This window comes from Papilio xuthus, unplaced genomic scaffold, assembly GCF_000836235.2.
Source record: "Papilio xuthus unplaced genomic scaffold, Pxut_1.1 DF826115.1, whole genome shotgun sequence".
Taxonomy (NCBI): domain Eukaryota; kingdom Metazoa; phylum Arthropoda; class Insecta; order Lepidoptera; family Papilionidae; genus Papilio; species Papilio xuthus.
Window position 1 is genome coordinate 1,144,775 of NW_013532534.1, and position 22,277 is coordinate 1,167,051.

Here is a 22,277-nt window from a genome sequence, read left to right on the forward strand (position 1 = left end):
TGTAGCTCTTTAAATTTGCTAAATGAAAGTATATATCTAGCGATAGCATATATATGTATATATATATATATATATATATATAAAAATATATATATATATATCTATTATTATATAGTTTTTTTACAATAATGTTTTTTTTCTGAAAAAACATCAATTAAATTCATGCGCTGCTTCCGACGTTATTATTTGAGTTCGGTATTAAGAGAATTTATTGTAGATTATATTTGCCCTTTGAACTTTATAAATCTGTCTAATAGTTTAAGAGGTGTCGTAAGAATAAAACTACGCTTACGTACGTCAAAGTAGGTATATGACGTCCATAAAAATGAAGTGTGAACGAATTCTAGATCCTTAGATTTGCTACATAAATCTCTTTGGTAGCATTTACCTATCATCTATGGATGTCTCACAATAACCATGTTATTCTGAAGAAACATCGATTAAAATACATACGAACAACAGCGTCGTAAGTTTACGGCGCTATTATATTGTATTTAGTATGAATATTTATCCAAATAAATATGTTTGTCGACTAGAGTATAAAGTTTTAATTTTACTGACCATTAGTTTAGAAGATATCAAAAGATTAAAAACTACGCGCATCTTAAAGATGCAACCGCAGCGCGCACCTGCATAGTATTAAATGCTTGCAACCAGTGTCGGATTAAAACAGTTGCAGCCAGTAGGCTGTTCAAATTTCGCCGCCCCTCCTGACCTCTTGATTTAGATACAACAACGCAACACTATCTGTTTTCAGTGTCTTTTATATACTTTAGAGAACTTAAACTAATGAAGGTTAGAATTTTGTTCGTTTGTCTGTGTGTTTGTGGACGCTAATCCATAAAACGGCGAAACCAATATGGGATTAGTTACCATTATTATACTGTAGTAAGTGTTACTTGACATTTAAAAATAGTAGGTTTATTTAAATCGAATACATGCGAAAAACTGTTTTTAGGGGCCTTTATTGATGGCGGAAAACTTAAACCCATGATTGTTAAAAATTTGTCGATTTGTCTGTGTTTGTGGGCGCTAATCTCAGAAGCGGTTAAACCGATTCGGATATAGTTTTTACTGATGTATTGTAGTAAGTTTGTTAGAGCGATGTGCGGGTCTGCACCCACAAGAATCGTGTCGACAAGCGTTCAGAAATCTTTGCTTCCTACCATTGCCTGCACTATATTTATATGAAATATGTATGTTTGTACGGAAGCATAAAGAAATGTTTACTCAGCGTAACGGACGTGACCCTTTCAGATTAATACTGCAAGTCAGTCCTAGTCTTACTAAATATACTAATAGTTGTTTATTTATGTGTTTAAAAATGATAAAAAGGTACCACTTGACCTGAAGATTACGAATGCCAGACAATTTAGACTTTATTGTGACTTATGATGAATCTGTGTACTGCATGGTATAAGTAATATTTTACAGCACGTATAAAGGATAAATTCCGAAAAGAGTAAATGTTTAGTGACATCATTAATAAAATATTTTCAATAATTTAAAATACCCCCTTTTGTCATTAACGGGTAGAGGTATTAAATTGAAATTCATATCAAACTCTCAGGTCTATAATAACTTTAAGCTATAACAAAATCAAACTTCTATGTCAACGTAAAGAAGTTAACTCATTTCCGCTTGTGCTATTACTCGGAGACGCATCCGTTTTCAAAGCCTTATATTTTGATTTTGACAGACCAAAATAGCGGCCGTTGAGGATGTTTAGTTGTCTTGAAGCATCACACGGGTGCTTACTTTTTGCACTTTATACATAACCAGTTTTTTTTTCAGTATCTAATGATAAAATTGTTTTTCAGTTATATTCAAGTACCCAATATCATACTTTTGCGGGCATGTAGCACAAAGTAGGTATTGTTTATCATACTAATGATGTAGAACATAGTCTGGAAGAACACACACGCTAATCATTAACTTTTTTTTTAATTCCGTGCGGACGGAATCGCGGGCGACAGCTAGTATTTTACAATACTGAAACAAACACGATACATTATTTCTCGCCATCTTTTTGTTGTGTAGAGGGCGGTATAGCAATAGCAGAGCGTATGTTCACCAAATCCATGATGCAGATTAGAACACTATAGGCGCTTGAAGTGTCGACGACATGGAAAAGCGGTCTTATCGAACAACAATCTTCAAACATATTTGATAATAGTTCTTTAGTTATTTATATTTGTGAATTTAAACTAATACACCAAGTAATTAGCATTATAGGAAGCACAATCGTCTATTATTTTTGCCGCATAACATTAAAATTAACAGGACCCGGGTATTGTCGTTAAACTGCGTCCAGACCACCGGAGGACGGGCAGCAGCGTCCCAAGGTTACGGTGGAACTACTGCGATCGCCAACCCGCCTGCCAAGCGTGGCGATTATTGGCACAACCCCCCCAATGATGGTTACAAAACGACCACGGCCCCTAGTACTCGGCGGCCTCGCCATTCCTGGTTACTGTAGCGACCAGGGTAACGTCGAGGCAGGGGGTGCTAAGAATCCCCGGTTCGGATCCGGCTAACACAAACGACGACCTTTGGCCCTGGCAACAATAAACAAGGGTACATTGCGGATGGATGGCAGGATAGCGGAGCTGGGTTATCAGAAGTCCGTAGAGAACAACTTGTTCTTCTTCCGGGAAGGCGACCAACAGTCGCAAGGAGGTGTCGGGTTTATCATCCACAAGGCCCTCGTGAACAACGTGGTGTGTCGACTAGGGCGGCGTACCTTATACTCAGAATAATCAAACGGTATTCGCTGAAGGTCTAAGAGGTTGAAACTATGTATGAGGATATCTCACGAGCCATACACAGTTCAAAAACCTTCTACACTGCTGTCATGGAGGACGTTAACGCGAAACTGGGCAAACGAGACGGAGGAGAGCTGCGAGTGGGTAATTTTGGATATGGACTTTTTCGTATTGCTGCCCGGCTTTATGGAAAAGGAGGGACTCTACATGATGAAAAGCAAGAGCAAAGAAAATCGACCTGGATGAGCTACTTTGCTACAAAAAATGAAATAGACTTTATCATGTCGACGCGGAAGCAAATATTCAATGATGTCTCAGTGATCAATGCGATTAAGGCGCTGTCAGAGGCAAAATGCGCTTACTAAAAAGCGTAGAACAAGACATCTAAAAATACCTACTTTAGTCCTTTAACTAGATTCTGGTCGAACAGAATTTGGATTGGATGCAATTTTCTCGATAAATTTATTTTTTGAAAATGTGCCTTCTTCGGTAGAAAAAACTGTGCATTTGCAAAAGTACGATTAATTTAAGAAATTTAATTGTTTTATTTAATTCATATCTATCATATCTAAATTCTGGTCGAACGATTTTTCGATACGTCCATTATTTAATTTTTAATCGAATTTTATTTATAAAATGCATCCGACCCGACGCCTTCAATTTTCTCACAAGCGTCAGTCCGCCTCAGAGCGTTGTCAAAGATGGACTTGTGCAAAGATATATTCTATAAGTATACTATAGAAAGAGGGGCAACTCGCTCGAAGTCGTGGATCCACGGCGATTGCGGCGCTCCATGCGTATAATGGGTGAACTAATTTTTTTTTTGGTACCTATATACGTAGGCACGCATATTTAGCTCACTATAATATAATAATAACTGATAAGTGGGAATCTAATTAATGAAATATATTATATTGGGGAAATAAAAACAAAATATTTTTATATTTTTGTACATTATTTATTATATTTCTACATAACTTAATTTTAAATCTATGCAAGTACATATACATTAATGACTTTCAAGATATCAGCTCAATATTTTAATTTTTAATATATATATTTGAACATTACATTTACGGTAATAAATAGTATAGCGGGAACACAAAAGAATGCATACCCTGTAATTAAAACCAAACCCCAAAATATTTTCAGTCACTTGCAAGCTGGCAACTGGCATTTGTATAATAGTTATTTGCGAGTTTAAACACTCTGAACATATTCTCTTACAACATAGGCAAGCAAATTTTCTTTACAATAAAAAATTACAAATAAAAAAAATATTTTTTACATATACACACATGGACCCACCTACTAATTTCAGACGCATCAGTTTATGGCTCTATAATTCCAGTGATTGGCACACACTTTCTAAACATCACTGACCGTCTCTCAGGAAGGGGGAAACCGTGTATATATGCACCTACAACAAACAAACAGAATGTGATTTCCTGTCAATTATAGGAACTGATATGTAAAATGTATTAGAAGTAGGGCACCATTCAATATGATTACCGGAAAGTATAAATCACTGTGGTGCTAAAAACTGCACCAAAATACGAAAATATTTAAATGTTTAAATGAGTCTGACGTATGGGAATAACGTGAAAAATTTTATTGAATTTTAACTTACCATAATCAGTCCATCTAAAACACAGTTGCGTACAGCGTCGTTTTTCACGAAAACACATTTTAATCAAAAACAAAATGAATGAAACAACATTTAACTAAGAATACAAGAACAGAAATAGAAATACGAAAAAACGTAGCGATTTGATGACACATGAATGTCTCGATGACACAAATGATGTTTCTTCTTTTTAGCCATGAGATGAAATGATGTTTACTAAAATTTTAAAGGTGGCGCCACTTTCCATACAAATCGTCGTTCTTCTAAGTTTCCACCCCCTGGACTTGTGCACGTCGCTCCCGCCCAACCCCCGCGCCCTTCGGTGTGTATCGCGATAAGTAGCGACTAGCGAACCCTCGCTCTTTCAAGGTCTTTATTCAAGAATGATAGTAGAAAAAAACAAATGATATATTTTTATAACATATCTTCAACATTGAGGAAATAAAAACACACTTTCGGAGTTTCGAAAGAATTTGAATGTTTTAATAATAATAAGAAATTTAATCCGTTCAAAAACATTACAACACTTATAACACAATCAAAAAGAAAAAATCAAATAAATTACAATTAAGCGTTGCAATGCAGAACAGATAGGGCAGATATTTTTAAAGGTTAATTTTGTTCGCGCGCTTTTGACTGGCGGGGGAATGTTGTTCGAGCACCGAGTAGCAGCGTAACGGAAACTTCCTTTGAACGCAGTAGATTTGAGCCGCTGCGTGCTAAGCTGCAAGAACCGCTGCTTTGGCTCAGCATATTTTGCATAAATAAATAAAAATATATTAACTTTAGCTACTGATTGTATTTTTTAATATGTGTATATGTTATTTAATACAGATACATATTAGAATTGACATAAATGAAAAATAAAATAATGCCATAAAATAACATTTACTAAATTCCAAGGCGATTCCTGGACTATACGATAACACTTGTTGCGATTCATTAAAATTACAATGTTTATTACTACATCAAGGTTAGGTATCACAAATTCTCAAAATGTCTCGTGCCACGACTACATCGTAGGTGAGTTTAAAATTTCTGTACAAAGCTATTCATGTCCATATTCTGACATATGTACGCTTCAGAATGCTGTCACGAAAGGGTGAAGATGTTCATAGTGCATAGTGCCCTGCTAAGATAACAGTGAACCTTACTGTTTTTGCTTACTAAAGCCTATAGGTCCACCAGCACAGCCGCCTTACCGGGTGCGGCTAGCGTCCTTTCAGCAGACCTGGAGGACATCCGCGATGGTTCAGTGAACAAGGCTAGTCGCGGATTAAAACATTTGACGCCCGTAGGCTATTCAAATGTTGCCGCCCCTTCCGGAAATGTAAACAGTTTTGTGGTACTTATATTAAGTAATTAAACTAGACCATGTTACATCACAACAAAACTACGCAATAGTTGTTATATTTTTGTCTGTTTGTTTGTGCGCGCTAATCTATTAGACAGCTTAGCCAATTTGGGTTCGATTTTCATTTATATACTGTAACAAGCCTCGTTGACATTTACTGTTTTTATTTCATCGTCAGTTATGGAGATTTTGGTAACGTAAGCTTTGCTTATAACAAAAAGAGACTAAATCATAGATGTCTGCAAATGGAAAATATGCAATAAAATTTATTTTCAGTTTAATCATATATTAAATTAGGAAATTAGGAAAGTACTAGGCACCAATATCAACGGCGAGTACATCACGCACCTACGCTTTGCCGATGACATAGTAGTCATGGCTGAGACCATGGAGGCACTAGGTACAATGCTCGACGACTTTAATAGAGTCTCCGAACGAGTGGGTCTAAAAATGAACATGGATAAAACGAGGGTCATGTCGAATATCCATGTTCCACCCACTCCAACAACCATCGGAGGCCACACTCTTGAAGTTGTCGACGAATATGTCTACCTGGGACAGACCGTCCAGCTAGGTAGGTCCAACTTCGAGAAGGAGGCTAATCGCCGAATCCGACTCGGATGGGCAGCGTTGGGGATGTTGCGAGATATCGTCTCGTCCCAAGACCCTCAAGAAAGTCTTTGACCAGTGTGTGTTGCCAGCGATGACTTATGGTACCGAGACGTGACCCCTCACTGCGGGCAACATTAGGCGGCTCAAAGTCACTCAAAGGGCAACGGAGAGGGCAATGCTCGATGTCTCTCAGCGAGATCGCGACAGAAATTATGCGATCCGCAGCAGAACCAGAGTAGCCGACATTGCCCGAAGAATTGCAAACCTTAAGTGGCGATGGGCCGGCCACATTGCCCGCAGAAAGGCAAGGCAATCCATGGGGGAGGTATACGTCCAGCAGTGGATAAATCTAGGCTGATTATGATGATGATGATGAATGTGTCTATTAATTTGAGGACTTTTGTTGTACTTATATAATTGATTACCTATATATTTGCATATTTTGTCTGTTACGGTATTTATGAAGCTGACTGTACATCCAGATTAATACATCAGATGTGTTATACCTGATGTCATGAAATCTGGGAGCGTGCCCATTTCAATTGTAATAACTACAGGTTCCATTTCGGTGACCGCTTATTCTTGAGCGTCTGACAACATTAAACCACTCACCATCAGTGTGCTTGATTGAGCCTGAACTGGGTTTTATAATCCCCACTTCAGCCACGCGACATGCAGTCAGTTTCAAACAATAGAGAATTGAATGGGTATCGCCTAAATCTAGACTGGAATCTACATACTGAGATAACAAGCAGTCAAGGTGTATTTACAATACATATATTCCGCTTGTTAACAGGCAATCAGCAAATATAAACATTATTAATTTAGAATCCTTCTTTTTAGGTACTAATAGTATCTTTACAACTTTTTGTTTTCAGTAACAAAGTTCTAGGATTATCTTCGGGAATCGAGGAAATAGGCCAAGTTCGCTGGTTTATGGCTGTGTGTCTCTTCGCTGCTTGGCTAATCGTATTTCTCTGTAATTTCAAGGGAGTCCAATCATCAGGAAAGGTATGTAGAAAATAAAATAATCGAGACTTAAATATAAGTAATGACGCGATACTTTCGCGTGATCAGTAGTAAGAATTAGTCGGTTACAATTTTTCTGCTAATTGTTATTTATCGATGCTCACTGAAATGCTTAAAATTTTTAATGACTCTTTGTTGAAATTTTAGAACATTTTAACTTTTGACCAATTTTGATATGCTACTGTGTAAAAAAATGTACGAAGAGTACCACGGCACTTAATTACAAAAGTTGGCGCAACTCATCAACATTCTAAAATGCTACAACACTACGACAAAACCTGCGAAAATTCTAAGAACTAAAAGTCATTATTTTGCTTAGTTATTAATAATAAAAATTTGTTCAAGTATTCAAAAATGTGTTTTCAGTTACCGATTCACGACCTTCAAACTATTTACTTAAATCCCCGTAGGTTTATCTCTTCTGCAGCATCTAAGATTCTTTGACGGAGTTCGTTAGTTCCCGCCAGTGGTTTTGCAAAGACTGTCTTTAAGACATCCTCAGTAAGAAAATCGGGCGGATGTCCATCCATAGAACCCCGGTGGTAATGACATTGAGCCTTTGATCTTATCATATAATCTGGCATACGAGCAGGCGGCCACATGAATTTGCCAAAATAGCGAAACGACCTCTGCGCATAGCCCGCAATTCCAGATGCATTGCCTATTTTCAATCGATAGAGGTCCAATGTGGTCCGTCCTCCGTCAAAATCGCTTCCCCTAAATTAGGAGTCTAAAATTAGGCCTCCGGCACGACACACAAAAGTAAGACAAAACCTGGATGGTAATATACGAAGAGATGATAATAATGTCTTACGCTGCTTTATCAATAGTATCTATCTCACTCGCACTCAAAATCTATGAATAAAGTTTTTTTTTGTCTGAATCTGTAACCAATAACACATTTTTAAATACTTAATAATATTCTTAATATCTAAGCAAAATAATCACCTGTACTACTTAATAATTAATTTGTTAGAATTTTCGCAGGTTTTATCATAGTATTGTAGCATTTTAGAATTTTGATGAGTTGCGCATACTTTTGTAATTTAGTGCCGTGGTATTTTTCATACATTTTTTTACACAGTAGGATGTCAAAGTCGGTCAAAAGTTAAAATGTCCTAAAATTTCAAGAAAACAGTCAAAGTAAATTATTTTTTGTGTTTAAATTACGAATGTTTTGGTCCCATTTTTAATTGCAACTAATAGCTATGTTACTTAGGTAGCCAATAAAAAAAAGCAGGAATATGTTCATATTTGTAGTTCTTGAAATGGCTATACACCAGTACCGGCTTATCGTTGAATTTTGGGACACGCTGTATAAAAGAGTAAACAGGCTGACTCAACTTATCAAACAGCCAAAACGCCCAGATGTTCTAGAGATTTCAAATTTTCCATACAGGTCTCTGTTACTTAGTAGGGGTTCACTAAGAAGGGAAATTCATCCCCTAAAGATCCAAAATGGGGGTCCAAAGTTTGTATAGAGCATCGTTATTCTTTGGGATGAATTTCATAAAAGTTAAAATAAATGCCTTTCAACATAAACATTAAAATTAACTACGTTTTTCAGGTTTTTTACAAATTTATAGTTGTAAAGTCAAAAAATGAGGGGTTCGTATTTATAGTTATTTTTTATAACGTAGATACGAGGCATAGAGACTTTATATTTAGCATATGGGTTTTATTACTATGTAGTTAAGCTTTTAAAAATATTTTTGCGTAATTCATCTTCTAAAGGTCTCAAGTGGGGGTCTAAAGTTTGTATGGAGAGATGTTATTACTTCAGCAGAATGTCTTGAAAATTGAGATAAACACTTTTAAGAACAAATAATTAACTACGTCTTTCAAGCTTTTTTCAAATTTGATCTCCAAAGGTTAAAAAATTAGGGTTTAAGTTCGTACGTACAGATATTTTTCATAGCATAGATACAAGACCAAGACCCTTGATATTTTGCGTTAGGGTTTCTATTAGTACGTAGTTGAACGCTCTGAAATTACTTTCGAGAAATTCATCTTCTAAAGATCTGAGGGTAAGGTCCATATGTTTTATGGCGAGATGTTATTTCTATAGCTCAATCACTTGATAATGAAATAAAATCTTTTGAGAATAGATAACTAACTATGTCATTAAAGCTTTTTTTTAATTTGTCCAATAAAGGTCAAAAAAGGGAGGTAAAATTTTTTAAACTCTTCGCGGCCAAAGTCATGGGTCAAAATTACTGACTGACTGGCAGTGTAACAACGGCTGCGGCCGTTCAGTTCCGCCTTGGCCCTCGCGAGGCCGGCATACTCGCTCATTGTAATGGGGCGTCCGCGCCCCCTCTTTCGCGGCGCCGTTGTTCTGGCGCCTGCCAAGCCTTCTTCTGGCGTCAGCGAACACTTCCGCCAGAACCTGTTGGCTGGGGAGTGCGACCTCAAGCGCATGCCTCCACCGATTGCCTCCTAAGAGGCGCAGCTGCCACTGTCCAGTCAGCTTCATAAATACCGTAACAGACAAGATATGCAAATATATAGGTACACCAATTATGTATGTACCTAAGTAATCAATTATATATAAGTACAACAAAAGTCCTCAAATTAATAGAAACATTCACTCTGCTCAAAAACATCGGTACATTCATAGCGTCAAATATATGAGTACCTACATGCAAGGTGCGCATAAATATAGTAGCAGACACAGCGTCATAAATAACTGAGCAGTCAAGGTATGCAAAAACATCGTAACATTTTACAAAATTGAACTCTATAGTTATAATTCTGTGGTACAATTTTAAATATACTATTTCTGTTCATTTGACACTTTACATCAAGCCATTTTTCAAAATTTACTATAATTTTTGTCCCGGATAACAGATATTAGATAGATAAAACCAACATCAAATTTAAGTTTGTCATCGTATCTGCTAGTTTAGTCTCGTGGCCTTACCGTTCGCCGCCATTGTACGTAAGGTCGGCGGTTCAAACCCCAAGCCACTAATTCTTTTTTTTTAATATTTAAGCTTTTTAACTTTAACCGTTTAAATTAAGTACCAAGGCGCGCCTGCGTGTGCGTTATCTAAAAGTGCCAGATGCGCGGTATGGATTCACGCGTCGATGTGTTTTTGAGTTCCGCCAGCGGCAGTGCTGAGGGTTATTGAGTAATTTGTTTTACAATTTGAAAAAATTTTGAAAATTGAAACATTTTTTCAAAAGTTACACATTATTTTCTCTTACTTTAAAATATCAAAAAAAAATAGAGTAATTATCATTGGCATTTTTCACATAAATTGCGAAAAAATGTATGGCACTAAGACGGTTACTGTCGGAAGCGTTACATGTACATAATTAAACTCTATCGCCGCAGTTATTAGGTACTTTTTGATATTGCCTTGATCTAATGATTTCGAAGGCTAAAGTACTTTTCAATTTCAAACCAAAATGAAGGAGATGAAGCTTTGGTAGTCCCTTTCATTTTAAAGATGATGACATTGACATGTATTTTGTTTATTACTCATGTTTGTTATTGATAAATGTTGTATAAATTTATTACGCCTAGTTCTACCACATGAGTAGATAAATGGTACGGGTAAAAGTATCGCGTTACCTTTTACTGATAGATACTGATTATATTTACGAAACAAAAAACAAACTGAATGTCAATATCCAAACTAAATCAATCAATTTGGTCGATTGCAATAAACATTCCAGTGTGCGTGGGCACGCACGCATAGACGCATAGACAACACTTGTACGTATAGGTTCCGCGAATACTATTTATAAAACTAAAACCCGCAATGACAATCCACCCTCCGCCCACTCACTTCACCCCGCGATGGTCTAACCTAATTGTTTTTAACTTTATTTAAATGTCTTTATACTCAACAGTGAAAATAAAAAAAAAATTGTCGAGTAAAATTTTACATTACCAATTTTTTTCAGGTAATACAAAATAATCTTGTATAAGTAATTGATAAATTGAAAAAAAAATAAGTTGCCTGAGATTCGAACCGGTAAACTTACGTATTACGGCGAACATACAAGTATGCTAAACTGATATATAAACACAGCTAAACTACTCACGTATATTCGTCCGGTGGCGGCACCTACTAGTTTCGAGCCCATCGGGGCCCCTTCATCAGGATGAGTGGTACTAGTATTATTTCACGGACGCGGCCCGGCGCTCACTGTCGCAGTGTGTCACGTAAGTGTTTAGCCGTGTTTATATATCAGTTTAGTATAATGTCTCACGAAAGTTTGAATAATTTAATACTAGAATACTGGCCCAAACTAATATATGTGGTGACAAGGCAAAATTTCATGTTAGTTATAACGTATCTGTCATGTTCGGCGTGACAAACTTTTATATTTAAGCGTTATGACAGGAAAATAAAAATATTGGGTTGCCCAGTAAGTTCGCGCCGATTTTTAAATAGAATTGAAACCCTGTTCTCTTAAATTTTTGGATACATTTTTTAGTTATATTGGCACCATTCTATACCAAAACATCTTATACCTTTCGGCAAAAATATCCAAAATTAGTTGTTATATCAACCAAAGAGATGAAAATATTCACAATATAGAAATTTTTGTCACGTTTGATACTGCTGGAAATCTGAAAACGAATCCACTTCAACTACAGTCTATTCTAAGCTACTTATCGAACATCAGAACGAAAATAATGTTCATATAGAGTGTTAAATTATTTTTCTTTAATTGGGACACAATACAGCTTAACACCATTTACATATTTACAAACAAATGAAGTAATATTAAGAATCTAGGATCTAATTATTATACAAATGTAAAAAGGATGAAAAGAGCAGATTAAACACTTAAAAAATTAATTACGTATACTTAAATTTAAACTGTTACAATTATGAGGGTTAGAGGGATGAGGACAACTAGACATTGTTATTGCTGTATTTTTGACACAGCATTTCTGAAGACCACATATTTAGGATTGAAGATGTCTAGATCGTTCGATGTACTATTATATAGACGTCTCATTCTAACAATAGGGTTTTAATAGGAAGTGTTGTTTTTATAAGTACAAAGTGGGAATGGTTTTTGAGACCTAGTTACGGGCCTCGTGTTTATGTCGATTTCGGCTAGAAGAGTAGGTGTATCAGCAGACGAATGAATAAATTTATGAAGCCATAATAAGTCTTGGCGCTTTCGACTTATCTCTAAAGTAGTTAGGTTATATTTTTTACATCTTGCAGTGTAAGATCCTAAAGAACGTCCATGTCCCGTTCTATAGCTTAGTATTTTTAAGAAATTGTTTTTGGACAGCCTCTAATCTAGTAGAATGTATAATATATGATGGCGACCAAATGACAGATCCATACTCGAGGACTGTTCTAACTAAGGTGTTATATAAACTTAGATAACTTTGATATTTACAAAAGCCCTTTGTTGATCTTGAGATGAAACCTATTAGCTGATATGCTTTCTTGGAGATGTGTTCGACATGTTGACGAAATGTTAGTTTGTCATCGAAAATAACCCCGAGATCTCGGATTATATTCTTGTGTTCTAGTGAATGACCATCAAGTTTATATGGATATTAAGATTTTGTTCTTTTGTTACTAAAATATATTATAAAGCACTTTTTTATATTTAGCACCATTTTGTTATTTTGACACCACAGTAAAATACGATTTAATTTTTATTTTTTTTATTTATTATACAAAAACTTCACATAACAAATAAAACATCGGTTAGACAGGAGTACTAAAAACCCACAGGTTTAGGTGTACTTACTGGTCGCTTATTAATTTATAAGATCAGCAAATTAACAAATACAGACGTGATTAACCATTTCACAATTATGTTAAACAAAAAGAACAGAGATTAAACGGTTTTTTCAGGCTATAATAGAAAGACAAAAAAGCGAAACAAAAACGAATTGATATATAAAACAATTGATTGTCAAGTTGCAATAAATATAAGTTATTTAAAAAAAAGTGCCGATTTCAAAATGCTTTTACATTTTTCTGGTTTCTTAACGATTTGGTCAAGCACGGCGCTTTCCAAATCGTTAAGCAGCTGCGGCATGAGATACTGCCAAGTTCGCATACCATAGGCATTATTTTAAGTGGGTAATTTATATTTAGGAGAATTAGGTAGATTTCGTAACTGATTTGGCCTTAGATTTTGTTTTAATTGTGGTAAGTTATTTATTTCATCACAAATGGTATACAATTTAATTTTTGGAGGAATTTATGTGCATGAGCTTAGTTTTTTCATGGTTTATAATCACCCTGTAATAGTTTAGAATCTTGGTTATCTTGTATAAGGTTAAAAATGTTAAGGTCATCAGCGTAAAGTAGACAACGACAGCGTAACTGACTGACAAGATCGTTGATGAATATATTAAAAAACAGAGGACCAACACCAGACGCTATTGTTACCGAAGTCGACTTTGAATTTCTTATAAACACTACCTGACTTCTTCTTGTTAGATATGATTCTACCCATCGCAGCAAGGCTCCATGTAAGCCATAATATTTATTGAACTTTGCGCACAGCAGGTTGTGTGGGACTTTGTCAAAGACTTTAGAAAAGTCCGTGTATATGGAGTCAACTTGTCCTCCTTTAGCAAAAGCGCTACATAAGAAGTTCTTATATTCTAAAAGATTTGTTATCGTCTACTTTTTCTTAACAAAACCGTGTTGTGAAAGTGACAATATAGAGAGATAAAAGTAAAAATAAATGTAACCGTAGATTGTAGACTTAAAAACTTTCGCGAGACTATTTAGAATACTAATTGGCCGATAATTTTCACATAAGTTTTTAGTAACTGATTTGTAGATTGGGATCACATGTGCAGTTTTCCAAATAGTGGGGAACACTCCTTGCGACAACGATTTATTAAATATTAGAGATAATGGTACCCTCAATTCGTCTGAGCAACGAGATGCACGACATTCGCAAACTGGCTTGAGTCTTGTCGCCCTTGGGCCTAGTTATGTTGACGCACAGAGGACATTTCCATGACCTTTTTAGTTCGCGAGCGTTTTTGTTGTAAAAAGATGTTGTTAAATCAACACAATGGTAGTGAAAACCCTTTTTGCAGTTTGAGCAGACGACCACTTCGTCTTTTTTTACAGAGTGGGTACATCGGTCTCAAATCATTATTGCAATAGCATAGGTGTCACAGAGTAGAATAAATCGAATTCAAAGTACTATACAAAATTGCAGTACGACAATGATGCGATTTGCGTACTGTTCTATAAAGTGCAATAACTCTGTATAATGACATTTAAGCGATACTGGGACACTGCCAAATATTAATTGTTAGTCCACTGATAATTGGTGAAAAAGGCACACAACACTAAAAAAAATGTCACAACCACAATAAGTTAAACTAAGTTGATTGTATCATAATTATGTAAATTAATTTTCTGCACTTTATCTCTTTTTAAACAAAATATAACACGGAGCGCAGTGTTCGTGCGACCGCGCGCGTTGTTGCGATATTTACAGAAGAACACAATTCAACAGAAATATTATATTCCAAATTGTACCACAAGCATATAGAGATAGAGTTCAATTTTGTCAAATGTTACGATATTTTTGCATACCTTCCCTGCTTAGTTACTTATGACGCTGTGGCTGCTACTATATTTGTGAGCACCTTGCATGTACTCATATATTTGACGCTGTGAATGTACCGATGTATTTCAGCAGAGCGAATGTATTAATTTGAGGACTTTTGTTGTTCTTATATATAATTGATTACTTTTGGTGTACCTATATATTTGCATATTTTGTCTGCTACGGTACTTATGAAGCTGACTGTCCAAGTCCTCTCCAGTAGATAGCTGCCTCTCCAGGCCCATGGGCGAGTCGCAACGAGAGAACGTGATTCCCGGCCACATCTAAGGCACGGTTCCCAAGCGTTCGTCCTTTTTACATAGATATTATCCGTCGAATACCATAAGTGTGAGGGAAAGGGGTGTTCCCGGCAGGTAGAGCCCTCTGTACCAACCTCGGCGTACTGCCGTGGGGGCCCGCTGGTATCCACGGGATTTAACGTCTTTACTGTCGGGATTTTAGTGACTGATCCTTGGCTTGGGCCGGCCACTAAATACAAGACCCTGTCCCGGCCGCTACACCGCTACACGTGACAACGACATGCTACGACCGAGACAGGTTGCCCCGAAGGAAATTCCCCTGAGTGCGGGTTAGCGCACCCAACGGAACCGCCGCGCCGCGGAATACTCCCGCCAGAACCACGTTCTAAGACCGTTGTCTAACAGGACCGACACAAGGGAGAGCACCGCTCCCATGCCGACTTAGCCGGCGACCACGCGGGTCTGCGTTTTCGCAAAATTCCGAAAGTGCGTTTTTATTTTCTCAATGCTGAAGATATGTAATATTATGAGAATATACCATTGGTTTTTTCTACGATCGCTCTTGAACTAAGACCTTGTAAAAACGACCATTAAATTTATGGAGAAAATTTTATCCACTCGTGATTCTGTTAGACCAGAATGTAGTTATAGAACTGATGTTACACATACAAAAATATGTCTAGGCAAATCTTTTAGATGTTCTGTTCTACGCTTTCTAGTTAGCGCATTTTGCTACGCACAGTGCCTTAAGAATAACTCAAAAATTACTTGTCAGTTTATGATATATAAAAAAAATTAACCACATGACAAGTGTAGTGGAACCACGTGACTACCGGTCGAATAAAAAAATATCAAAATCGGTGAATCAGGAGCGTAACCAAACACAACCAAAGAAAAAGTCCCTCCACGCGGCCGTAACGATTTTTCGTGACAGAAAAATCTTAATACCCTTCGCTTATAAAGAAGTTATACTTCCAAAGATTTCCTTTTCCTACACGTCCTCCACCGTGTAACCCTCCCCTTCCCGTCCTTTGATTATTAGAAAATGGAAAGAAGAGGAATACGATTATAAATTGACTTCCGATGTTTTAACAGATTTATTATTTTTGTTCACAGGTCGTTTATTTCACTGCCCTGTTTCCTTATGTGGTGTTCGTGATTTTGTTCTTCCGAAGTGTGACCTTACCCGGAGCTTCTACTGGCATTCTCTTTTATTTGACACCTGATTTTAGTCAATTAGCTAATGTGCAGGTAATAATCAAACTGTTATGACTTAAACATAGCAAACTTAACAGCATATAGTTTCCTTCATTCCATGTGCATATCTGTTCATACGACAGCGATTTTAAATAGCGTAGTGGTGCGTTTTAAGCGTTGGATATTAAAATAAATAGATCATATTAGGAAACTTCTTACCGAGCCGATGTTCCAAGCCTATCAATATTACTTATCTGTTGTAGGCAAAATCCAATCTATCCATTTAAATTTATCCATCGAAAAATCCTTGATAGGTCGTAAGCCAAAACCAAATATATGAAGAAGTATCGAGAGTCCGTAAGATTATGCCAGGGTCAACGAAAAAATCGTCTAAAATCAACAACAAAATGAAGTAAGTTAAAGGTTAACCTTTAACTCTAGAACAGATAAGTAATATTGAGTTGTCATTTACTTTGTCAAGTCAAATAATCTTGTTCCGTTCTACCGACTACCAATACAAGAGTTAATTTCATCGTTTCGCTCATAATATAGATAGTAAATTAAAAATTAAACACAACTATTCGATTAAATGAATAAGGTTAAAAATAAGGATCGTGTTTCGTAAATATTATATAATATTATTTTTGTAAATATTGATATTTATTTTGTAAATTACCAAAAACATACTACGCGAATAGAAACAATGTCAAAATTTGTCTTAGCTCTGGCATAGCACTTGGTCAGCCCATAAGGACTATAAATTCGAATTCAAAGAAAAGTCCAAGCAAAGCCTAAGATAGGATTGGCGTAAGTTAGCATAAGTATAAGCTGAGGCAGAGCAAAGTTTAAGTGCGAACTACAAATTTCAGCCTTAGACTCAACCGCAATTTTCCACATTTTCCTCAAACTTGAACCCCCAAGATGAAACGAATTCCATTCCATCCGTTTCTACATTTTCAATCATTCCGGCACAGTACTTATAATTGTGGTGTTTTAAAAATTATTTCTTCGTAGGTCTGGGAAGACGCGGTGGTGCAAACATTGTTATGCCCGGCTTTGAGCCCGGGCTGGGGAGGACTGATAACCCTTTCATCTTATAACAATTTTTCCAACAACTGTTACACGTAAGTCGAATGTTTCAAAACATTTTCTGTTTATAGCCATAGTAAATGTTTTCTGTTTTATTCTCCTTTTACAAATTTTTTCAAAGGTTCCAAACCTTCGCAGTTGAGATCACGAATTATCTCTTTTCAATAATACATCCTTACTCACTACTTACTTTTCTTACTTAATATCTTATATAATACTAGATGTGTTCGCGATTTCGCTCACGTGAAATGCTGTTTTTGGGTAGCATTTTAATTATTTAGGCTAATAATTTAACTAAAACTTATAAAAGGTTATTACAAAACGTATTAAACTTACAAAACATTCACATAAACCTCACATGTTCCTATGCACGCTTACAACCCCTATTCCATATAATTATATTTATATATTTATTATATTTACCCTTAAGAGTAAAATTTTTACAAACATTGAATGTATCAAAGTAACAGCCTAAAAAATAAGTTTAAAGCTTTTAACTGTAAAAATGCCGATACTTCTATACAAATTTCCACGCCACTTACAACCCTGTTTTCGCTTTTAAAAGTAGTCTACCCATGTCCTTTTTAGGCTCAGTATCAGTTTACCAAATTTCAAATTTTGTCGTGTAAGCGAAACGAAATAAACATGACGTTCAATGTTTATAAAATTTTTATCTTCAATGTTGCAAAATAACAGTAGGGTATAAAAGTCTGTGTCAGAATACATATGTGAGATTTATGTAAATGTTAGGCTACTTTTTAAGGTGTGAGCTTCGGTGGCTCGGGGGTAAAGCACTTGACTTGCAATATGGTAGGCTCTATGGTACCCTCGACATAGGGTAGGCTCCGAGCCCCTCAGTGGGGACGTAAACCGAGCTGATGATGATGATGTTTGCAAGGGAATATGTTTTGTAAGTTTATTATGTTTTGTTGTAGTGTTGAAATATTTAAAAATTTTAAGTAAAATAATAAGCCTAAGACATTAAAAATTCTACTCAAAGACAGTATGTCACTTAGACGAAGTCGCGGGTATAGCTAGTAATAATAATAATCAAACGACTATCATCATTCCGATAGGCGTATCGGTGAACGAACTGATAGTGAAGAGCTTCGACAAACATGTTAAGAAGCTCTCGCTAAACAGTTGGATTAAGGACACCATACAAAGGCATTTATTTTAGAAACGCGCGCATAGCGAGGAAGTTCTTATCTCTGCAGCCCTGACCACTGGTTGCATGAGTCATGGAATACCGTAGCCGGTGGCGTACTATCTTACTAATATTATAAATGCGAATGTTTGGATGGATGGATAGAGGTTTGTTTGAAGGTATCACCAAAACGACTGCATGAATATTGCTGCAATTTGACATAGATGTAGAACTTAGCCTGGAAGAACACATACTAATTAGTTTCCTCTTTTAGTTAAATTTCGTGTTTTTAAGGGGATAAAGGAGGTGAGACGCAAAGAAGACGCGCGGATTCGACCGCGGACATCGCTCGCCTCCTTATATTTAACAGCACTGATCTCTATAAATTGACGAGGCAATGGATTGGAAGAGATTGCTTTTACTACGTTCCAATTTGAACGCGCTCTTTCATTTACGTGTCAGTTAATACTATCTATAATATTAGTGTAATATTCACTTTTCCATTCGGACACATCTATCGGCCCACCTAGTGTTTTAAGTTTTGACGGTCCCTAACTAAAAATAAATGTTAGGTGGGGCAATAAGTTTTTATGCAATTCAGTTTTGAAGTTGATTTAATGGTCAAACCTTTGATAAGTTTTTTTTTAATTTCGAATTATTAATTATGAAAAAAAAAAGAAAATCCGAGTCTGTTAATTGTTTTCGACGATCCAAAGGAGCAGAAAACTTTTTTAATTCGCGATTTTTTTTTGATGTTTCTGTTTATTGGTTCCATAAAAGACTCTACTTAACGTTTAACCAGTTTTGGTCTAAAAAATCTGAATACTGGGCCTGAATAGCCGCTAGAGCTAAAGCACTACTATAGACTGGGCTTAACCAAAAAGATGTGAGTGCACAACTGAATTTCAGCATTACTACCGTCCGAAGACTTCATCAAAGGTGCTTGGAGACTGGCGGCTTCATTCATCGTGAAGGAAAACCACGAAATCGTGTAGCAATTGAAAGACAAGAAGGGTTATCTTTACAACTAGCTTGAGAACACTTGACTTCAGTTCCGATACAAAATCAACTACACGACTTACATGTAGTATCTGTGTGCCCTCGAACTGTTCGAAGAACGTAACATGGTACCGCATAAGCCAGGTAATAGTCCCAAATTAACGTTACGCTGTCGCGTTTTGTTTCATAATTCTGAATACAAAATAAAAAAAAACATACCAAAGGATTAAACATACCAATAAATCTGCTACAAAACTGCATAAAAACTTATAGCTCCACCTAAGATTTATTATTAGCTAGGGACCGTCAAAACTTAAAACACTAGGTGGGCCGATAGATGTGTCCGGTAGTGTACTTCAATTACACACCACCGCTACATACCGTTACCATCAGCGCCAAATTTGCACAAAATCAAATACGCACAAAATACCACGTCGTCTACCCAATAAATTTATAGAGGTTAAGTGTTTGACAGAGATCCACAACTTACTTTTGGTTTCTGATAACAAAATCTACGATATGTACGATATGTTGTAGTTATCCCTGTCATTATCTTTGATAAAAAAGAGATAACAATATGTTTGAAACTAAGTTTATGGTATCAGAAACCCATAGTAAATATGAGCTATGAGTTGTTTTTTGGAAAATTTATTTACGCGGAATGAAAAATTCTTTCCTGTTTAAAAAATAGTAGCAGGCGATATATCAGCCGAACCACGGGAGGGGCGCGCGTTTCGATCGACTTCAGCTCCACACGCACCTACGTCGTTAGTTAGTTAGTATGTTATTTCGCCCTTTTCTTTGGTGTGAAAGTCACTGGACCTCTAATAGGCTTGACGACACATCTTCGCCGTCGAACATCCACTCCAGCGTACATATTTGTTGGTACCAATTATATGCGAATTTACGCAATGTAGCCATAGTTCTCCCTGTTGCTGATTAGATCCGGATAGTCCGACCGGCATCCCGGTGACCAATCCCATCCATCATCTTAATTCTCAGGTCTAGATACTGAGGACACCCCCACAGAACATGGTGAGCATCCGCCTTGACCTCACCGCATTTACACATACTTGATTCACCCATATTCATATCGTGCAGCCTCTTTAATTTAATTAATTTAACTAACAAATTATTAGTTTCTGCCAACTCAACTCCAAACAGGTCAGGTATGCATGCGCTTTGCTCACTGCACCAGCACGGCTGCCCTCTAGATCTGCTGGTAGGACGCCAGCCACAACCAACAAGGCGGCTGTGCTGGTGGATCTGTATGCTTTAATAGGAATACCAGTGAAGTTCACTGTTATCTTAGCAGGGTGCTACGCAATACGAACATCTTCGCTCTTATTTACCAGCATTCTGAAGCGTATGTGAGAATATGGACATATCGTGGCATGACGATTTACCACAACCCTTGTTCATTTTTCGCCTATTTTCGATACATGCAAATTTTTTTGTGAAATTGTCATACCTAACCACGGTGTTGTAAATATTGTTATTTTAATGGATCGCAAATAAATTATTTAAACTTTCGTCGCGGACGCGGCCCGTGATAATTAGAAATAATACCAGTCCCACTCACCCTGAGAGAGTTAGTCCCCATTGGGCTTGAAACTAGTCGGTGTCGCCACTGGACGAATATATGTACAGTCAGCGTCATATAGATCGTCACAGACAAGATATGCAAATATATAGGTACACCAAAAGTAATCAATTATATCGGTACAACAAAAGTCCTCAAAATAATAGATACATTCACCCTGCTCAAATACATCGGTACATACACAGCGTCAAATATATGAGTACATGCAAGATGCTCATAAATATCGTAGCAGCCACAGCGTCATAAGTAACGAAGCAGTCAAGGTGCGCAAAAATATCGGTACATTTGACAAAATTGAACTCTATCTCTATATACTTGTGATACAATTTGGAATAAACTACTTCTGTTACATTCATTTGACACTTTGCATCAAACCATTTTTCAAAATTTACTAAAAGTGTTCGACGCGGATGACAGATATTAGGTAGATAAAACCAACATCAAATTTAAGTTTGTCATCATATATGCTAGTTTGGTCTCGTGGCCTTACCGTTCGCCGCTGTTGGTACGTAAGGTCGGCGGTTCAAATCCCAAGCCACTATTTTTTTTTTGATATTTAAACTTTTTAATTTTAATATCGAAGCACATGTAATTAAACTCTATCGCCGTAGTTATAAGGTACTTTTTGATATTGCCTTGGACTAATGAGTTTGACCGTTAAAGTACTTTTCTATTTCAAACAAAAATGAAGGAGATAAAGCGATGCTATTGGCATGTAATTTGTTTATTACTCATGTTTGTTAACCTTGTATCGGTAAAAATAACACTTTTACTTTTACCTTTTACTGATACTGATTATATTTAAGAAACAAAGAAAAAAACTGAATGTCAATATCCAAACTACATCAAATTTTTGGTCGATTGCAATAAACATTCCAGTGTGCGTGGGCGCGCACACATATGTCGATAACACTTGTACGTATAATTTCCGGGCGTACCATTCTTAAAACCCGCAAAGACAATCCACGCTCCGCCCACTCACTTCACCCGCGATGGTCTGACCTAATTGTTGTTAACTTT

General features: G+C 36.5%; 1 protein-coding gene across 1 annotated transcript in view; it reads left to right on the forward strand.

The window, feature by feature from the left end:
* Positions 1–22,277, forward strand: part of LOC106123551 (sodium- and chloride-dependent glycine transporter 1-like) — an 81,445-nt gene that overhangs the window by 36,499 nt on the left and 22,669 nt on the right. The window contains exons 5-7 of the mRNA XM_013319948.1: positions 7,237–7,369; positions 16,339–16,473; positions 17,434–17,543. Coding sequence (XP_013175402.1) covers positions 7,237–7,369; positions 16,339–16,473; positions 17,434–17,543 — 378 coding nt within the window. The remainder of the gene's footprint in view (positions 1–7,236; positions 7,370–16,338; positions 16,474–17,433; positions 17,544–22,277) is intronic.